The 16,735-nt window shown below is 46.6% G+C and overlaps 1 protein-coding gene across 1 annotated transcript in view; it reads left to right on the top strand.

Annotated features, from left to right (window-relative positions):
* The window catches only part of CACNA1I (calcium voltage-gated channel subunit alpha1 I), a 286,236-nt gene that overhangs the window by 216,869 nt on the left and 52,632 nt on the right, over positions 1 to 16,735 (top strand). The window contains exons 7-11 of the mRNA XM_005302537.3: positions 622 to 781; positions 3,483 to 3,798; positions 4,635 to 4,727; positions 13,566 to 13,872; positions 16,328 to 16,731. Of these exons, the coding sequence (XP_005302594.3) occupies positions 622 to 781; positions 3,483 to 3,798; positions 4,635 to 4,727; positions 13,566 to 13,872; positions 16,328 to 16,731 (1,280 nt within the window). The remainder of the gene's footprint in view (positions 1 to 621; positions 782 to 3,482; positions 3,799 to 4,634; positions 4,728 to 13,565; positions 13,873 to 16,327; positions 16,732 to 16,735) is intronic.

The raw sequence follows: 16,735 nt of genomic DNA, 5'->3' as shown, positions 1-16,735 counted from the left end.
TGAGGGGTTTGTGTTTGTGTGGTGTGCATACTCATCCTACTAGGAATTGGGTTCAGGCTCATTTCTCACGAGTCACCGGGCAGCCAGCAAGCATTTATGACTGTTAGTCCCTGCCAGCTGAGGCTGGGGTAGTTGATCTGCAAGGATTTCAGGGCGGTGTTTTCAACTCATCGCCCTTCTGTGGGAAAGGAAGAAGATGGAATATTATATCAAATGATGATTGTGCCAAAAACCTCTTAGGAAAATAGGACTGGCAGGGACCTTCTGGGTCATGGAGTCCAGTCCTCTGCTATCGCAAGCAACCCCATCACAGGCTTATCATCATCCTTCCTTCCTGGGGCTGTAACATGAAGCCCGGGGTAAAGAGGATATTGAACAGAAATAGCTTTGTCCCTGCCTGTCATTTGGGAGTGGGACTGGGGGAGTAGTGATCATACCTGAGTGACCCAGCCTGATTTGGAAAATAATTAATTTCCAATCTGCCTGTTTTATTTTCATTAAAATGTTTCTCTCTGTCTTTTTTTTTTCCATTTCCCTCTTTTACTCTTCTCTCTGCTTCTCCCTTTCTCTCCCTCCATCTCAATCCCTCCTCCTCCTCCTCTGCCTCTTCCCCACCTGCAGGCATGCGGATCCTGGTGAATTTGCTCCTGGACACCCTGCCCATGTTGGGGAATGTTCTGCTTCTCTGCTTCTTTGTCTTCTTCATCTTTGGCATCATCGGAGTACAGCTGTGGGCTGGTCTGCTCAGGAACCGCTGTTTCATGGAGGAGAACTTCACAATGTGAGTGCATGGGAGATAGCTACCCCCTTGTCCTGTCTGTGTGGATTCCTTCCTTCCCCACCCTACTCTTTACTTCCTTCTCCCTTCTCTCTATCACTGAAGATTTCCAGAGGCTGAGCCAAGGGTGCTAACAAATCGAATGCTTCCCCGTTTCCACCCTTTCCCCCAGCCAGAAAGGTTCCTGTTTCCTTACACGCACACACCTTCTGAAAGCTACCTCTGCCTGTGGAAGGGACCTGTCAGCATAGTGGGCTCCAGCAGCATTCCTCTTCTGCATCAGCCAGAGCAATCTTCATTTCTGGGATCCCACTGCTACCTCTCCCATCCCCCTTGATTTCACTAAATCAGCTCAAACTGTCCCAATGAAAAGAATCTCATCTATACAGTCAAGAGGCCCAGTCTTCCATTGCCTTGCACCTCGCAGAGTCACTTCCACCTGTGCAAAAGGGATGCAGGATGCCACGACCTTGATACTGAGCTGCCTTCTGGACAAATCAGAACGGGAAGGAGGGCAAAGAGGCCTGCAAACCTTCTTCGCAGCCGCCAGACTCTTGGGCGAGCTGGGGACTACGTCTGGCTGCCCACAGCCTCAAGCGATCATTCCAGTTGCCAGGAATATTTACGAGAATAGTTAAAGGATTAGAAGACAGGCCTTATAGTGGTAGACCCAAGGAGCTTAATGTATTTAGCTTAACAAAGAGTAAGTTCAGGATGGCTTGATCATAGTCTGTAGGTACCTACACAGGGAACAAATATTTGATAATGGGCTCTTCAAGCTGGCAGACAAAACTCTAGGCATGTGTGGAATATCAGACAGGATCTCTGTGCTCCACGGCACATGCTTAAGAGTGATCAAGGTGCTCTACCCAAAGAAGGGAAGGATGGTCCAGTGGGTAAGGCACTGGCTTAGAACATGAGAGACCCAGCTCTGCCATGGACTTCCTGTATGGCCTTGGGCAAGTTACTTAGTCTCTTTCTGTCCTCAGTTCCCCCTCTGTAAAATGTGGATAATAGGACGTCCTTACCTCACAGGGATATGGTGAGGATAAATACATGGGGGGGCGGGGGGAAGAGAGATTGTGAAGCGCTTTGAGATCTACTGATGGAAAGCGCCATATAAGAAATAGGTATAATTAGTATTATTATCTATGGTCAGACAGAGCATGTACAGCTCCGTTCACTTCCTTCAGTAATACACTGAACCATGAAAACTTCTGTGGGTGATCACCACTCCAGTCATCTTGTATGGCAGAGCACCAGTGCCAGACTGCCATGATCCCTCCAGACGCTTATTGTCTTCTTTGCAGCTTAAACTGATCTAAGGCTTTAAAGTGTCTTAGCCCCTTAAACAAATCTAAGGCCTTAGATCAGTTTAAACTGCTTAAAGATCTGAAGTGTTGGATCAATTTAAACTGTTTAAACAATTTTAAGTCCCTAGATCATCTTAGACTGAAAAAAAAAATTGCAAAAACACAATTTAGGGGGCAGCAATGGGACTGGAGGGCTAACCAGGGGGTGGAAGCTGCTTAAAGCTGTCTTACACTGTGCATTTATAAGGGAAAATGCATAAGCAGGACTTTGTTCTTCTCTCATGTGCACCAGTGTAAATCAGGAGAACGCCGATGAGACAATGGAATTACACCTGTGCAGAGCTGCTGTCACTGTGAGGTGAATCAGACCCACAGCCTGCACAGCCATCAGATACTAGTTAATCTTTGGCTGACTATTGCTAGCTAAGTCGACAGAGTCTCAGTTTACTAATGATATTAATATGCACTGCTATTCCTTTATAGATTAGTGTCTATTAGTTATAGAATTAGGAGCTTTTCTTTCTTTTTTCTTTTTTTTTTTTGGACACGTTCCCATCCACCACAATATTTAATGCAAAAAAATCTATATTAATGCAACATTCAGGTTGTGTATTGTAGCTCTGGGAAGACTGGAAATGCACGAGTTAAGGTTGAATGCAAAATCCTAAAGCTTCTCCCTTTCATTTGCTCATTATTGTCTAGTCTTAAATTAGGTGAGCACAGATTATTTCAGATACACGTATATTTTGAAGGTTGTAGAACAGATTGTGTTACTGCAGAAATATCATGTGATCTTGAAATTAAAAAGTTATCTGGAATATATACACACAAGGGATCAGAGTTAAGGTTGGTCGTTCAGTTTTAACTTCTTCATTTACTGACTCTTGAGAGCTTAATTGTGCAACTTTAACTATGCATTAACTGGGGGTTTGTACTTTATTATAGAAAGTTTACTGCCAAATGTAATCAAATTGATGGTCACACTCACAGGCACATCACCATGTAGCCCTGTTCATTTGCTTTACATTGCAACAGTTGTAGGCTTTGGTGCCAGCTGGGTGGGAGAGCTGACTGCACAAGTTTCCCCCCTCGTTCCCGAGAAAATTAAAACTTTCCTTTGGCAGCTGTAAAATCTCCTTCCCATCCCCCAAATCTGCTGGTGGTGGGGTTCGTCTTGGGACTGTGCAGTTTGACCCTGAACAGGGCTCTGCAAAACCAGGGACCAACTCAAGAAACTTCCCATGTCTCTATTCAGCCCCTCACCAAAATAAATCTGAAGGCCCCTTGTATGCAGATTTCATGCACCAAAGTGGGAGTTCCCAGTTCCATAAATGTCACTAAGGTGCATGTTTGTCACAGTAACTTCATTAGCACGTTTTTCCTCTTCCTAGACAAGGCGACATCAATCTCCCCCCCTACTATCAACCCGAGGAGGACGATGAGATGCCCTTCATCTGCTCCCTGTCAGGAGACAATGGCATCATGGGGTGTCATGAGATCCCCCCGCTGAAGGAGAGGGGCCATGAGTGCTGCCTGGACAAGGATGACTATTATTACTACAACTCCATCAGGCAGGAGTTCAATGTCAGTGATGTGTGTGTCAACTGGAACCAGTACTACAACGTGTGCCGCACAGGCAATGCCAACCCACATAAGGGTGCCATCAACTTTGACAATATCGGCTATGCCTGGATCGTTATATTTCAGGTAAGATAAGGTTGGCTTCCTATCCTCAATCCAGGTTTGTGACCAGATTCTTCTCTTGTCCCCATGCTTTTTCAGCCCCTAATTGAAATGAGTTAGGCTCCACATTCCAAGTCTTGTTGTGGTTCTCCCTACGGATTGAAAAGGAGGCTGAATTTGTAAGAACCCACTCCAGGTGGGAACTGAAATCCAGGCCTGTTTCTTCTCCTCCCCATTCCAGAGCCTGTTCCCAGAATTCAAGCCAGAGGGCACAGAAATCCAGTTCAGGTTTTATTTCTTTTTGTTCCAGGGAAACAAACCATTTGAATGAATATAAATTGGTGACTAGTGCAGTTCCAGATTATGTCTAGACTGCAGTCACAGGGTGGGATTACAGCTCGAGTAGACATACCTGAACTATCGTTAATCTAGCTAGTTCGGATCCTGGAGTTGTGCACATCTGTCAACAAAGTTTAGCTCTGCAAGTAGTTACCCAGGGTTCTGGGTGAGTTAGTACAGCCTGCACCGAAGCCCATGCGGCCACAGTTTCACTGCTCCAGTACTTAACTAGTTTGGGTATGTCTACTCGGGCTGCAGTCGCATCCCATGTGTATATAGACCTACTCTTTCAGGCTCTGTTAGCATGTCTCTTCACCTAGGAGAATCCCACTGATATTCTGGCCTGGAAATTTGGCCTTCTTGGAATGGATTCATTTTCTCACCTTTGTTGAGGTTTGAATCTCCTGCTCTGCTCACCAGCGTCAGCCTGTGCCATGTGTAGAAATGAATATCCCAGCTGTTGAATGAATCCAGGAGTCCCACATCCTGGTTGTCTCTCTTGCTCTCTCTTCTCTTTGCAGGTGATCACACTGGAAGGGTGGGTGGAGATCATGTATTATGTGATGGATGCTCATTCGTTCTACAACTTTATCTACTTTATCTTGCTGATAATCGTAAGTACAGGGTGGCCTCTCACCCTAGTAGAATCCTATTTTATGACCGAGAGTGTTCCAGCTTTTCAAGCCAAGGGTCTGAGAAAGGGCATATATTCTATAAACAAAAGGTATTGGATGGCGAAGAGTTGTAACCAATCTAGTCCAGGGAGCTGAGGAATCTAGGTCAGGTTCTCGTCTTCCTGGCGGCTGCATCCAGAGTCTATGCCAAAGCATATACATGCAAGTCAGGTTTTTCTCTTCCTTCCAGATGGATGCACCCAGAATTTATTCCAGGAGGCACAGAAATTCAATTCAGGAGTTTCTGCTCTTCTTAGGTATCTGCACCCACGGTCCATTCCAAGGGAATCTATAATCCAGATCAGCTTCTTCTGCCTGGTGGTGCTGCATCTAGATTCCATTCCAAGTGCACAGAAATCCATTTCCACCTCTTTCACTGTAGATCCTCTTTACACATTTGGCAGTCTCGAGTAGTTCCTCCTATTATTAATTTATTTCTCTTACAGTAGCACCCAAAGGACCCTGTCACAATCAAGTGCTGAGTGACATAATCACCTAAAATAAAAAAAAGTCTCTGTCTCAAAGATCTTACAGTCTAACTAGAGGCAGAACATAACAAATTGGTGTAGTGCACAAGGGATGGAGGGGAAGGAGGAAGAGAAGTGTGACAGGAATAGGAAAATAAGGTTGTTTATATTAGTTAAGTGTATAGTTTGGAAGCTTTATAGGTTTTTGTGTGGTTTTGTTTTAAAGACGTGCTCAAGAACTATTAACAAACCACTAACAAGCTCGCTGGACTTAATCTCTTTTGGGTGCAGAAATTCTGCCTGTCAAGTCATTTATGACACAATCACCACCATGGTATCTGGATTCTGGGTATCTCTTGGTTTCCAAGTTACTGTCCACGTGGAGAATACAGAGGAGACAAAAAGAGAAGCAATAAGGGCTAATGGAAAGGGAAAAGAAGGGAATATTTTTAAACAAAGCTAGACAAGGCCTGATTGAAGAGCTTCATTGTGGCTGACAGCTGAAAGTGTCGCTTCGCCATAGCTAAACTTTGTTTCTGTCTGTCTCTTTGAGCTGAGATCCCTTTCTTTCTCCTCTTTCCCTTTATTGCTCAGGAAGTGTCTATGATCCTTCTCTCTGCTTGGGTCTGAAATGAGCAGGAGCACTGTGAGCCTAAGGGTACGTCTATACTTACCTCCGGGTCCGGCAGTAAGCAATCGATCTTCTGGGATCGATCCCGGAAGTGCTCGCCGTCGACGCCGGTACTCCTGCTCCACGAGAGGAGTATGCGGAGTCAATGGGGGAGCCTGCCTGCCGCGTGTGGACCCGCGGTAAGTTCGAACTAAGATACTTCGACTTCAGCTACGTTATTCATGTAGCTGAAGTTGCGTATCTTAGTTCGAAGTGGGGGGTGAGTGTGGACCAGCCCTAAGTGAGAGGATGCATGGAAAGCTGGGTGCCATTGCTTCTTTTGTCCCTTGGGACCTGCAGACATGAACATCCTCCCTTCTCCTCCTCCTCCTCCTCTTCCTCCAAAAAGGGATTGTTTTCAAAAATTGTCGTGGAGTCTGGCTACACAGGAACCAGACCCAAGACAGAGGGGAAGCCCTAAAATGGGTTGTGGAATATATAAGATGTATCTGGGGAAGGCTCCATTTTGCTCCTTGATCACTTCCCTTGTAGGGACATTAGCCTATAGCTTTGAAATCTCAGGGTACATCTACCTTTCGAGCTTGAGGTGTAATTTTCAGCTAAAATAGATGTAGGCATGCTAGCTGTGATTGCCCTACAACGCTAAAAATAGCAGCGTAGCTGCAGCAGCATGAGTGGCATGGTGGGCTAGCCACCAGAAGTCAGGATGTAGGATCTTGGGTGGGGTCGTGCTCAGGCAGTTAGCCCATCCCAACACACTGTGACAATTACACTTCTGTTTTTAGTGTGCTTGTGTAACCCACACACCTCCTTGGGTGTGGTGTTCTGACCCATCTAGTGGCACCGAGACCACTTAGAGAGATTAATGAGTTTGCTCTACAGCAGGGGTTCCCAAACTTGGTTCGTGGCTTGTTCTGGGTAAGCCCCTGGTGGGCCGCAAGATGCTTTGTTTACCTGAGCGTCTGCAGGTTCGGCTGCTCGCAGCTCCCATGGGCCGGGAACGGTGAAACGCAGCCACTGGGAGCTGCAAGCAGCTGTACCTGCGGACGTTCAGGTCAACAAAGTGTCTCGCAGCCCGCCAGGGGCTTACCCTGAACAAGCCATGAACCAAGTTTGGGAACCCCTGCTCTACAGCCTTAGCTAACAGCCAGTGGGCTTTTAGCTCATGTGATAGAGGCTCATGCACTAAGGTCCAGAGGTCCCAGGTTCGATCCCGCCCGCCGACGACCAGGGTCTGTCGGTGTTACACTTGCTCAATCAAAGCTCACAGGCTGGTTGAAAGTATAGATATACCCCAAATGGATGTGGAGTGGAGATGAGACAGACCTAGCTAAGGGCCTATTTTGCACCATTCAGTTGAGCTTGTGAACCCCCCTAGTACCCATTCCTGTAGGGAAATAGGATCTCAGGAATATTCTTGGAGCCCATCCCCAGTGGAATTCTCCGCATACACTTTCTTAGCTCATCATCTCATTCAGAATAAAGTGTTTCCACTTGATGGGGTGCCAGGCTTGGGCTAAGGGGAATCTCCATTGTGTTCTTTTTCTAAACATTCCTCTTTGTTTTCTGGCCTGTTGACCTCATTACACACCCACTAGTGTAGGAACAGAATCCCCAGTGAGGGAAAAGAGAAATGGAAATGGAGAGGGTGTGACAGGTTTGGTCACAGAGACCTCCTTGAGACTGTCACCTGAAGTGCTGAAACTACCTCTGAGCCTGTTTTCCCTACCAGTTTGGGATTCCAGAACCCTACCTTGTTGAGCCAGACATACTACTCCGCTGCAACACAGACCCAGGGTCTGAACCATGCCCCCAAAGTTGCAGGCTTTAACCAAAACTGCTCAGCAGGTTTCCTATCTCCAGCACCCAGATACCCAGCTCCCATTGGAATCCAAACCCCAAATAAATCCGTTTTACTCTGTATAAAGCTTATACAGGGTAAACTCATAAATTGTCTGCCTTCTGTAACACTGATAGAGAGATATGCACAGCCGTTTGCTCCCACAGGGATTAATCACTTACTCTGGGTTAATTAATAAACAAAGGTGATATTATTAAGTATAAAAAGTAGGATTTAAGTGGTTCCAAGTAATAACAGACAGAACAAAGTAAGTTACCAAGCAAAATAAAACAAAACATGCAAGTCTAAGCTTAATACATTAAGAAACTGAATACAGGTAAATCTCACCCTCAGAGATGTTCCAATAAGCTTCTTTCACAGACTAGACTCCTTCCTAGTCTGGGCCCAATCCTTTCCCCGGTACTGTCCTTGTTAGTCCCAGCTCAGGTGGTAACTAGGGGATTTCTCATGACTGGCAGCCCCCTTTGTTCTGTTCCACCCCCTTTTATATCTTTGGCACAAGGCGGGAATCCGGTCTCTCTCTCTCTCTCTGGGTTCCCACCCTTCCTCCTAAATGGAAAAGCACCAGGTTTAAGATGAATTCCAGTATCATGTGACATGTTTGCATGTCCTGTGAGACTTCATTACCCACTGGCTGGCACACACAGGTATACAGGAAGGCTTACAAGTAAACAGAGCCATGTACAATCAATTGTCCTAGTTAATGGGAGCCATCAAGATTCCAAGCCACCATTAATGGCTCACACTTTGTATAATTACAATAGGACCTCAGAGTAATACTTCATATTTCTAGTTTTAGATACAAGAATGATACATTCACACAAATAGGATGAACACACTCAGTAGAGTTTAAGTTTTATAATGATACCTTACAAGAGACCCTTTCCATAAAGTATATTCCAGTTACATTATATTTATACTCATAAGCATATTTCCATAAACATATGGAGTGCAACATCACAGAGGGAAAGCCTATCTTCAGCAAGAAGACAACCAAAAGCTGTCCCCATTCCCATTGGCATTGTGTACTGATGGGCTGAAGCATGGGCTAGGGGAAAGCATGGATGCAGGGAGGTATTTTTTCTTTGAGGGACTCTGTTTATGGTTGGAGGAAGGAGAAACCAAAGGATGGGTGCAGCTCTATCACCCTCTTCAAATCTAATAGACTTTTAAAAATCTAGAGGCAGGATCCCTTAAAATGGTGGGACAGCCTCTCCCCACCCCACCCCCAAAATGGAAAGTGGTCTGCTGAAGTCTCCACCCTGGCACCCTTTGGTAGAATTCCCCTGTCACCCCCAACAAGAAATGTTGTGTCTGAAGCAGTTTGTCCAAGAAACAGCTCCCAAAGGGGCAAACCGAACCTTCTGTGTTTTCTATGAGTTTGAAACAATTTTTTTTCCTCGCAATTCATTCATTTCCCCATTGGAACAGACATTCTGGCCCCATTTTCACCTGAATAGCACCATTGATTTAACCATGTTTGTAGAGTGTAACTAAGGACAGAATTTAGCCTTGTGTCCACATCTGCAATTCCCACTGAGGTGAGCAGGAGTTGTGCGTGTCTTTCTAAAGGCAGAATTTAAAGGTGGGGGCTGGTTCCCTCTGAGTAAATTCAGATGCTCCCAAACCACCTGGATGTTACAGGTGAACGTTCTGTCTCTGGAAGAGGAGGTGGGAGGTGTCTTGCCAATTTTAAGATTAACTCGCAGTGATTTGAACTTTGTCTCTGCATTTTTACAGTCATCTGAAACCCTCAATTAAACACTCAGCCTGAGACTGTGCAGCTGAATACCATTGATTTTTTTTCTATGCACACCCCACTCATGTTCCCTTTTTTTTTTGGCAGGCATGGCCTCTGATGAACCACTGGTTAGTGCTGCTCAGCGCAAAGGTCCAAGGCCAAATTCATTTCTGGGGTAATTCCATTGCCTTCAGTGGAATTACGCCAGGGATGGACTTGATCCCATGTCATCATCCCTGCTTGTGTAGAGTACCCTGTAGCAAGGGAGTAGTCTCAGCACACCCCACGGTATGGCACTGCCATCACACCATCTCAGTGCCCCCTCTTGGGTCTCCAATCCATTCACATACACTCAGAAGTTTTAATAACATTCCCCTTCTTGGGGTCTAATTTATTAAGACCTCACAAAAAAATCCTCTGGCCCTTCCACGCTCCATCCCTTCCTTCCTTGGGTCTTCAGGCCCCAGCTCTCTCTCCATTCCCCAACTCTACCAGTGCTACTCCAGGCCATGTATGTCTTTGGGGAGACCTCCCTCTAGGTCTTTTCTAGCCCTGGTCCCTGGGCTCAAATTCCTTCTGTTGGGAAAGAGTCTCCACAACCCCGTCTTGGGGCTATGCTATAATCCAGGCAGGCTTCCCCAACCCACCCTCATCCTAGTTCCACCAGAAGAACCTTCTCTTCTTCCTCCCCCATAAATCACATATGGCTATCACTTGGGACAGAGCTAAGTGCACTTCTCTTTAACCCTCAGCAAGTGGCCACGTGGCTCAGGCACCAGGAGTCATTCCCAGCTCGATCTGGTGATCCTTCTCAGGACTTCCTGTTCTTATAGGGGCCATGCCTTGGAACAGGGTTGACTGACTCTCGCCCCTCCCAGCCCCCACTGCCCTTAAAGGAGATGGACCACTCTGTGAAATGCACCATTGACACTCAGTAAATAATAACTGTCAGCCTCCTTGCCAAAGGCCTCGTGGGCAATATATATGTGGTGAATTAGGCACTTAACAGAAAAAGACCACAGGTTCTTGATGCCTGAAGCTCCTAGTTGAGAAATCAGAGTTGAACCCAACGCACCCTTTGACTCTTCTCCTGTGTGTCCGTGGACTTTCCTGTTGTCCTAAGAATAAAACAAACTTGTGTGATCATATTTAATGACTTCAGCAGAGTGGTTCATGAGATGGTCATCCAGTAGCTATATCCAGTCCTCCTCCTCCTCCCCCCCCTTCCTCTTGATTTTAGATGAGCTCCTGGAGGCAGGGCCGGCTCCAGGCACCAGCTTACCAAGCAGGTGCTTGGGGCGGCCACTTCGGAGAGGGGCGGCACGTCCAGCTGTTCGGTGGCAATTCGGCAGATGGTCCCTCACTCCTGCTCGGAGCGAAGGACCTCCCACCGAATTGCTGCCGCGGATTGCGATAGCGGTCGCGGCTTCTTTTTTTGTTTGTTTGGCTGCTTGGGGCGGCCAAAACCCTGGAGCTGGCCCTGCCTGGAGGAAGGACTGCTTTGCGGCACAGGATTAGGATACAGGAGATCCGAGTTCTATTCATGACTCTGACGCAGTCATACTTTGTGACTTTGGACAAAGCGCTTCACTTTTCTGTGCCTCACTTTCTCCATCTGTAAAAATGGGGATAAATCTTCCTTCCTCCTCTCCCCCCCCCACCCCACTCCCCAGTTAGTTTGTGCACAGTGAAGGGAACCATAGAAATGCCTATTAAAAAAAACAACAACTCTTCCCAAACTCCACGCTCTGGTTCATCCCATATGAGGGGAGGGAGACAATGTAAATGGGAAAGTGTATGTGTGGTGGGGAGGGCATGTCTGAAAGAGATTTGGACTCCCAATCACTCATCAATGAAAACAAGATGAGAGTATGAACTACCCAGAAGCCTCTGGGGGAAAGGGATCAGAAGCAAACAGCAGATTCCTTTTTTTCTCCCCTCCTTTCTAGGCCATATAAAAAATCTGAAGGGCAGATGGGCTGAAGTGGGGGAGGGCTCTGTGAATGAAGGGGAATGGATTTAGAACTGCTTTGAAGGGCATTGAGAGGGCAGGGAGAAGCATTTTATTTTGAAACTGCATATATTGTCCTAATGCTGATCTGGCCAGGAATGGCTTCGTTTTTCAAAGGCTTATTTATATGTCAGCAGAGACGTCTCCCCTTTGAAATAGTAAAAGCCACTGGATTGAATCTCATGATGGAACCTCTAGCCACCTGTGTGTGTTTGTGTGTGTGTGAGAGAGAGAGAGAGAGAGAGAGAGAGAGAGTGAGTGAGTGAGTGAGTGGTGTGTGTGTGTGTGTGACTAGGTATGGGTAGTGAAGGGGGGGATATTATCTATTCAAGTAGAGGAAGTTATGCTTGAACACTGTTCATAAACAATCCCCACTGTTTCCTTTTCTGACTCAGGTAGATAGTGGAGTTGGAGTAGGGGTTCTCTCCTTCACCTACCTGCGCTCTCCCCTCCCTTTTGGAGGATTATGCTTTTAATGACCCAGGAGAGGAGCTGCCAAACAGGATGAATAGGAAGGTATTGGATACAGCTCTGTTGTATTCCTGAGCTGCATCAGAGATTCCACCCTGGGAAGGAAGGACTAGTAGTTCTGCTAGTGGTCCTAAATCTAAAAAGGAATGTGATGGGAACGCAACACTGGTGGTACCTTCAGAAGCCCTTCCAGTGGAGCATGGGAATCCAGTTCAGGTTTTTCTCCTCTTCCCCAGAGAGCTGCAGCCAGAGTCCACTCCAGGGGCACAGCAATCCAGTTCAGGTTCTTCCCTTCTTCCCAGGTGCCTGCACCCAGAGTCCAGGGTCTCTCTGTAGGAATCTAGCTCAGTCTTCTCCACAGGTCGCATCCAGGGTCCATTCCAGATGAGCACAAAAATCCAGTCAGAGTTCTAAAACAATCCCTCTTTTTAGCACTAACATATCACAGTTCACAACTCTTTGGAGAGCAGATCCCAACCATGTTGGAACAGCGTTCAAAATGAGTGGTTGAAAGTCCTAGTGTGGACCAGATTTGCATTCCTGTTAAATTTCTATCTCCATCCTTGCAGTAAAGTATTGATCCCATTATGGAGATACTTAAAACTGATATAGTGGTTTTTATCCATACATCTCCAAGCATTCAGCATTATTGTCTCCATTTTAGGGATGGGAAAATTGAGGCATAGCTAGATTAAAGGAGATCTGCAAATGAATAAAATAGGGTGTTTGCCTTTTTTGGCTTTTGTAGAATGGATAATAAAGGCCTGAAACATTTTATTTAAAAAATGAAGGGTTCTGCTTGTTTTTACATTAGCAATAGAGAGCCTGTCTAGACTGGAAGACTCTCATGATTCGGGGACTAATGAAAGTAGGACATCACAAGAGCCAAGAGAGTGAAAGTTGAGCAAAGAAGGGATTTTTGGTCAGACTGTTTAACGCTCTTCGTTTTTTATTTGTTTTTGTAAATATCTATTTGACTTCAGTGCCTAGTTAACATTTTGGAGAAAAGCCATCTTTGTTAAAGATTCAGCATCCCCATCCTTTCAATTAAAGTGGGAGAGTTAGGATCAAATATGTTCTGAGACCACGAACAAGTCCTCCAGAAGTACTAGGGAAGAGCAGGGATGACATTCCCAATTTTCCTAAAGTAAAAACCAAGAAGGGAAAAGAAACCAAAACACTTCTTTTATACATCAAAAAGAAGAAAGCGTAGAGCAAAAGTCCAATTTTTATAAAAGCCTTTGCAGGTCATCTTTAAGTGACTTGCCCAATGTCACACAGCAAATCAGTGGCAGAGTCAAGCATAGAGCCCAAATCTCCTGACTCCCAGCCCAGTGCGCAAGCCACTGGGCCCCATGGTGAAAATCACATCAAGGGAGTTGTCCTCAGAAACAAGGTGAGCCAGGAAAGGTTTCCTTTGAGGACTGAAGTCCCACCTTCTTGTGCAGAATCTCACCTATCTCTACTTTTTCCTTCTCTCTTTGTCCTGTTTTATTTTCCCCTTCCCCTTTCTTTTCCCTACTTTCTTTCTCTTTGCCCCATGCTTTTTCTCTCCCTCCCTCTCTCACTTTTTTCCTCTTCCTTCATCGGCTGTAGGTGGGCTCTTTCTTCATGATCAACCTGTGCCTGGTGGTCATAGCCACTCAGTTCTCTGAGACCAAGCAGCGGGAGCACCAGCTGATGCAGGAACAGCGAGCGCGGTACTTGTCCTCCAGCACCGTAGCCAGCTACACCGAACCAGGAGACTGCTACGAGGAGATCTTCCAGTACGTCTGCCACATCGTGCGCAAAGCCAAGCGTCGCACACTTAGCCTCTACAACACCCTGCAGGACCGACGCCAGGGCCGGATGGAGCCAGGCAGTGCCAAGCTCGGTGTGAATGGGAAAGGACAGAGACGCTATAGTAAGAATCCCACGGGCAAAGCTGGGAATGTCAGTAGAGGAAGTGCAACAGCAGCTAGGAACTTCACCATGTACCAACCTTGCAAAGGGCATGTGCCCCAAAAGCACAGAGTTCAGAATTAATATTAGGCACTAGGAATTGGACAGCAGCATGGGGGAGGCAGGCAATGCATCGGAAAAGCAGTAGGTGTTGCTGGCAGGAATTGTGTGGGAAAGCCAGATCTAGCATTCCAGGGGCTGCTGAATGGTAGGATTGGGAGATATCAACAGGTTGTTGTAAAGGGTTCCAGGTCTGGAATAGCAGAGGGTATTGCAAATTGGGTTAAGTGCATTAGCAGAGTGGGAGAGAGGGGAATTGAGCTGCTTAAGCAGACCCTGTGGGACCTCAAGATTAAGGAACAAAGATACTGCAGATCAGGGTTGAGGTGTTTTGGCAGTGCAATGGTGGGGGGTGTCCCAGGACCAGAATAGAAAGGAATGCTGAAGTACACAGTTTTGAGGCGTATTGGCAGAATTGGGGCGAGGGGGACAGCGTAATTTTTTTAAGGGCCAGTGGAGACATTTTTTGAATGTGTAAAATTAGACGTGAGGTACAATTGTATAATTTAAATTGCAGTTCTAGTCTGAAAAGTGACATTAAAAGTGGCTTTATGGGTTCTATGTTAATTGTCTCAAAGGCTTCGGTATCAAGTGAATTCACTTTACGAGTGAACAGATAGAATTTCTAACTGCCAGCCTGGCAGGCTCAGCCTTCCACTTTTGCGCCTGTTCACCAATAATAAAGTTTCTGCAACTGGCAATTTGTTGTACCACTGGACTCTGCCTCACTCTCGCATAGCTGCGTTGGCTCTCCAGAGCTAACAGGAGGAAAAAGGAATAAAAAATTAGTTAGGTCACTAAAGCCAACAAATCTGATCTTATACACACAGTGTTGTGTACAGTAACTCCTCGCTTAACATTGTAGTTATGTTCCTGAAAAATGCGACTTTAAGCGAAACGATGTTAAGTGAATCCAATTTCCCCATAAGAATTAATGTAAATAGGGGGGGTTAGGTTCCAGGGAAATTTTTTTCACCAGGCAAACGACTACATATAACACACACACATATACACAGTATAAGTTTTAAACAAACAATTTAATACTGTACATAGCAATGATGATTGTGAAGCTTGGTTGAGATGGTGGAGGAAGAGGGTAGGATATTTCCCAGGGGATGCCTTACTGCTAAATGATGAACTAGCATTGGGCTGAGCCCTCAAGGGTTAACACGTTGTTAATGTAGCCTCACACTCTACAAGGCAGCACGAATGGAGGGAGAGGAGACAGCATGGCAGACAGAGACACACACCGGGTGTGTGTGTGTGAGAGAGAGACGTGTATTGCCCCTTTAAGTATGCTGACCCCACTCTAAATACACTGCCTTTTTAAGTAGATCAGCAAGTTGAGACAGCAGCTGCTGCCAGCAAGCTCCCTCCATCCTGAGCCCTATCCTGTCCTCCCCTGCTCTGTGGAGATGGGGTAAAGGAGCGGAGGGCAGGAGCTGCAGGAAGGGGGACACCCTGACATTAACCCCCCTCTTCCCCCCACCACCACTGCACAGCAAGCAGGAGGCTCCCAGGAGCAGCTCCAAGGCAGAGGGCAGGAGCAGCACACGGCAGTGGGGGGTGGGACAGCTGAAGCGCCCAGCAATTGATAGCCTGCTGGGCGGCTGCTGCACAGGGAATTTAGGGGAGCAGGGAGCTGATAGGGGGGGCTGCTGGTCCACCCTGGTTACAAGCCCCCACCAGCTAGCTGCAACGGGCTGCTTTTCCTGCAAGCAGTGGACAAAGCAGGCAGCTACCAAACAACGTTATAAGGGAGCATTGCGCAACTTTAAACGAGCGTGTTCTCTAATTGATCAGCAACGAAACAACGTTAACCGGGACGACTTTAAGTGAGAAGTTACTGTATAAAGAAATGCCATTTTCAAAGTCACTCTTCTGGCTCTTTAAGATGCTGTCAAAGCATGGGTTCCTAAATCAGGGGGCCCAGTTCTGCCTTTAGGCGCTTCATACGCTCTCATTGACTTTAAGGCCAGAAGGGATCACTGTGATCATTTCGTCCAATATCCTGTGTGACACAGGCCACAGAATTTCACCCACTGATTCATGCAGCGGAGGAAATAATTCTTCACTACGGTGTGAGTGAATAGTGTTGAGCCTAATCACTTGTGGCTGAACTAGAGTGTATGTTTTACAGAGGCATCCAATCTCAATTTAAAGACTCCAAATGATGATGAATTTACCACTTCCCTTGATAAGCTGTTCCAGTCTTTAATCACCCTCGCTGTTAAAAAGCCTGGCTTTCCACTTTCGGTGCCTTCTTGCTATTTAAGCATCCAAGTGGTGCACTGATTTGTAGGCCTGATTTGAAAATTGAGCCCTGTTCCTTTAACTGTAATGATTTCTTTCCCCAGGGCATTGCCGGAAACACAACTCTCTCAAATACACTCCTCATGCCCTCGTCCAGCCCATTGCTGTGACCCTGACCTCTGACCCCAACAACTGCCCCAGATGTCACAGGGTGCAGCGTGAGGCAGCCCGGAGGCTCTCCATCCTGGACAGTGCTGATTCGGACCAGGAGGAAGGAGGGGCCGGCGAAGAGCAAGGAGAAGGAAGAAGAGGAAGCGAGGGTGTCTCAGATCTGGAGAAGGAGGAAGAGGAGGGGGAAGAGGGCGGATGGCTGAGGCTCTGTGGTGACCTGTGGCGAGAAGTGAGGGTCAAACTAAGGGGGATTGTGGACAGCAAGTATTTCAACCGTGGGATCATGATAGCCATCCTAGTAAACACCATCAGCATGGGCATTGAGCACCACGAACAGGTAA

This window comes from Chrysemys picta, chromosome 1, assembly GCF_011386835.1.
Source record: "Chrysemys picta bellii isolate R12L10 chromosome 1, ASM1138683v2, whole genome shotgun sequence".
NCBI classification, from domain to species: domain Eukaryota; kingdom Metazoa; phylum Chordata; order Testudines; family Emydidae; genus Chrysemys; species Chrysemys picta.
The sequence above is the reverse complement of the archived record's forward strand: the minus strand, read 5'-3'. Positions and strand labels throughout refer to the sequence as shown.